Genomic DNA, 4660 nt, shown 5'->3' with positions numbered 1-4660 from the left:
ATGTACCTATTCTCATTGAATAAGGGAGATGACATTTGTTTCCTCACAACGGGTGTCCTCACCACAGCAAACCTGGCACATCACCAAACCCTAGCCTCCGAGGGTTTCCCGAGTAAGTGCTGTTAGGCCCCGATCGTGGAAGCGATCGGGGCACTTGCTCTTATCAATGGTAAAACTCGTACTAATCGATGTTGTTGGCGAGTTTTCCTAGTTATCCTGCATGTTTATCGATCTTTCATGTATTTGTGCTTCATGTAATAGATCGGTTCGCATGTACCATGCCTCATATGTCTTATCTTTCTTCTCATGTTCAATGTAATACGAGTGCATAGATCTACACGTCATAGGAAATTTGTCTCTCGCAAAAGTGTTGCATTGCATGTCTGTTGTCATTTAGCATGTAGTAGATCGGTTTGTCAAAAGGGCTCTCATGTGTTCGTTTTCTGTTCTAGTGTCGTAGATTACATTGAGGATGTTCCTATATTCGTGCACCGTGTTTATCTGGCCCTGGTAGTCTGGGACGTTCCTATATTCGCGTGTGTCGTTTATTTGGCCCTTTTTACTTAATCTTCGATCTAAAACGGTTTACGTTCATTTGATCCATTTTGATAGATTGATTTATTATGTTTACTAGGAGAGTCCTTTTTGCCTACAGAGTCATCATAGTTTGCTTTGTATCGGCTTGTTTGCCGATACTCTGGTTTGCCGATCTGCGAGATCGGCAGAGTCTGTTTTGTCCGTTTGCGGCATGCTCGCCCGGAACATGTTTTCTAGTCGTTCGTTACAATCCACGACTTGCGCTGCAACACGTGCAAGCGACTTGTCGATAGAACAGCATGTGCCGAGCACCCTGCCTGATATGTCTTAAGATTAGATCTGTTCGTATAGATGGGTTTCCATGGAGATTCTAGGCAATGTTCGCACGCACTTAGATTAATTCTGGTTACGCGTAGCAAGAGCCGATCTGTATAGATAGATTTGCTTATATCATGTTCGAAGCAGGTTTATTTATCTTATTTGGTGTCCTTTCCTGCTTTATTCGTTTATTCTTCATTAAATGCATCTGCAATTGGCAGAAGTGCCGATATGCTTGAGGACGTCCCCCTGATCGGCTAATTTTGCCGATGCAAGACCCTGGGGTTGACAGGTGCCGATCCGAGCAATCCGGCAGGGATTTAACGTTTACCTTTGTTGTGACACAGGAAAAGCAGGAGTCAAAGTCGCACCACTCACCTTTGTTGTGAACATCACCGAAGCCGAGTACGAGCCACACTATGAGAGACGAGGGTAGCAGCAGCGCGATCTCCCGGCTCATCGTGTGTTGACGCCGAATCTGCGTCCGTCGTTTTCCCGCGACAACACATTTTTGGCACGCCCGGTGGGACCCTAAAGAAGACGAACGTCAACATGCCGTCGACTTCCAAGTTCAATGACCAAGACAACACGTCCCTTCCCGAGGGAAAGACTGCTCAGCCGACGTTGCAAGATCTGACGCCAGAGCACAAGCGCAAGTACGACCAAGTTATGGAGGAATTGGCAGCCCAAGTTATCCAGCAGTTCACCTATATTAATCGGCAATAAGTTTTTTTGTCAAAATAAGATGAAATTGGCCGATGCGAGCCATCGGCCCCTATATTTTTCTATGTCTCACACCATTTGCACCACCGAGATAGCGGAGGACGGCAAGTTGGGTTTTGGGTTTACGCCGGCCGATGAGCTAGAAGAAATCAACATCGAATCGGGCGATCGTCCCCGCCCCACGTATATAAGCCGGAAGATCCAAGCGGAGGCCAAATCTCGGCTGTCCAGCCTCCTAAAGTAGTTCTCAGATTGCTTCGCATGGGAATATCATGAGATGCCCGGTTTGGACCGTTCAATTGTTGAGCACAGATTACCGATCAAGCCAGGATTCCGCCTGCACGCTCAACCCCCTCGAAAATTCAATCCCGAGATATTGGGGGAAATCAAGGACGAAATCCAGAAAATGACCGAAGCAGGCTTTATTCGACCATGCAGGTATGCGACGTGGATATCCAATATTGTACCGGTCAGAAAAAAGAACAGCCAACTTCGTGTCTGCATCGATTTCAGGGATCTCAACAGGGCCACCCCCAAAGATGAGTACCCGATGCCAGTAGCCGATCTGCTCGTAGATGCAGCAGCTGGACACAAGATGATGAGCTTTTTGGATGGGAATGCAGGATATAACCAGATTCTCATGGCGGAAGAAGATATTTTCAAAACCGCTTTCAGATGTCCGGGCAACATCGGTTTGTTTGAGTGGATCGTCATGGCCTTTGGCCTTAAGAATGCCGGAGCAACCTACCAACGGGCAATGAATTATATCTTTCATGATCTTATCGGACGGTTGGTGGAGGTCTACATTGATGACGTCATGGTCAAATCGGCTTTGCCTGAGTCACAACTAGCAGATTTGAGGTTAGTCTTGGAGTGTACGCGGCTACACGGCCTAAAGATGAACCCCAAGAAATGCGCATTCGGCATCATAGCAGGGCAGTTCTTGGGATACATGGTACACGAGCGCGGTATAGAGATCGGCGACAAAAGCAAAAATGCAATCATGACTATGACTCCACCAGGGGATAAAAATAGTTGCAGAGTCTGATCGGCAAACTCAATTACATCAGACGGTTCATATCGAATCTGTCTGGTAGAATCGAGCCGTTCATGCCACTCGTCAAGATTAAAAGTGCCGGTGAATTCTTCTGGGGGCAGGAGCAACAAAAGGCGTTTGACAACTCGAAGCAGTACCTATCGTCGCCACCAGTCTTGGTCCCACCTCGGTCGGATCAACCGTTCACCGTGTACCTGTCAGCCGATGCCGTATCCGTCGGCTCCGTCCTGATCCAAGAATTCCAAGGGAAAGAGAGAATCGTGTTCTACCTCAGCCGACGCCTGCTCGACGCGGAAACAAGGTACAACAAGATGGAGCGCCTCTGCTTGTGTCTGTACTTCACATGCACCAAGTTGTGGCACTACCTGCTCAACGCAGAAACTCACGTCGTTTGCAAAGCTGATGTCATAAAGCACATGCTGGCAGCGCCCATACTCAAGGGTCGGCTCGGCAAATGGATGTATGCACTCTCGGAATTTGATGTTAGGTTTCAACCAGCCAAAGCCGTCAAGGGCCAAGCTTTGGCAGATCTCATCACAGAAAGGGTGGTGTCATCAACGTCTTTCGTCGGCGTTAGACCCTGGGTTTTGTTCTTCGATGGATCCACCTGCGATCCCGCGTGCGGCGTCGGGCTCTACATCGTCTCTTCACGCGGGGTAACTTTCCAGTTCGCTTTTCGTTTGGCGTCTAAGCTCACCAATAATCAAACAGAGTATGAGGCTGTCCATAAAGGCTTGGAACTCCTCCTGGACGCCGGCGCCGAAGTTGTAGAAATCTTCGGTGATTCGAAGGTGGTTATTCGTCAGCTTACAGAGGATTACGACTGCGTCAGTGATAATTTGTACCCCTACTTCATCAAGTGCCATGATCTGATGGTAAAATTTCGCCAAGTTATGTTGACATGGATCCCACGGGAGCAAAATGGCGACGCTAACAGGCTGGCGCAAGTTGCGTCCGGGTACATTCCACAGACTGATGATGTTTCGGTTGACATACTGCAGCAGAGCGCAGTCGATTGAAGAGCCAATCTCCTCCACTATCTGAAGGATCCGGCTCGGGGGGGGGGGCAGATAGGAAGACACATCGCAGAGCACTCAGGCATGTGCTTGTCGATGATGAACTATACTTCCGCGCCATCGACGGAGTATTGCTAAAATGTCTCGGCCCCACCGAAATTTTGAACATTATGCATGATGTGCATGAAGGGACGTGCGGCACTCATTTGCCCATGCATAAGATGAAGTGGCTGATCAGGAGGTCTGGTTTTTATTGGCCGTCAATGCTGGAGGATTGTTTCAAGTATTACAAGGGGCGCCAAGACTGTCAGAGGTTTGGCGCAGTACAGATGGCTCCAGCAGACCTATTGCATCCGATTGTGAAGCCATGGCCGTTCAGAGGTTGGGGTATGTACATGATCAGCCAGATCAACCCACCGACCAGCGAGGGCCACAAGTGGATCCTAGCGGCCACATATTATTTCACCAAGTGGGTGGAAGCTGTACCAATGAAAAATGTTACAGCTAGAGATGTGGTGAACTTCGTAAAAGAGCACATCGTTTACAGATTTGGCATTCCGCAGACGATTACTACCGACCAGGGAACAATTTTTATAGCGAAAGAATTCAAGAAGTTCGCCAAGGACATGGGGATAACTCTGATTCAGTCGTCACCATACTATGCGCAGGCCAATGGGCAGACTGAAGCTTCCAACAAGAGCCTGATTAAATTGATAAAGCGAAAGATCAACGAATACCCGAAGCAATGGCATGAGTGTTTAGCGGAAGCTCTGTGGGCATATCGGATGTCGTGTCATGGCTCGGTCAAGTGTGCGCCGTATCAGTTGGTCTACGGTCAGGAAGTTGTGATGCCCTGGGAGATTAGCATCGGCTCTCGGCGTGTTACGCTGCAGAATAGCATATCAGCCGATGACTATTCTTCCCTTATGAACGTCAATATAGAGGTTCTCACAGAACTCCGACTCTGGTCTCTAGAAAAGATTAAAGAAAATAAACCAAAAGTGGCCAG

The 4660-nt window shown here is 48.3% G+C and overlaps 1 protein-coding gene across 1 annotated transcript; it reads left to right on the top strand.

Annotated features, from left to right (window-relative positions):
- Positions 1-1407: 1407 nt before the first annotated feature.
- Positions 1408-3654, top strand: LOC120713568. Its single transcript, XM_039999502.1, has 2 exons — positions 1408-1574; positions 2676-3654. Exons 1-2 carry the CDS (start codon positions 1408-1410, stop codon positions 3652-3654), a joined length of 1146 nt encoding a protein of 381 aa, XP_039855436.1.
- Positions 3655-4660: the final 1006 nt, after the last annotated feature.

This window comes from Panicum virgatum, chromosome 6K (genome assembly GCF_016808335.1).
Source record: "Panicum virgatum strain AP13 chromosome 6K, P.virgatum_v5, whole genome shotgun sequence".
In the NCBI taxonomy this organism is placed as follows: domain Eukaryota; kingdom Viridiplantae; phylum Streptophyta; class Magnoliopsida; order Poales; family Poaceae; genus Panicum; species Panicum virgatum.
This window is presented reverse-complemented; position numbering and strand designations above follow the sequence as displayed.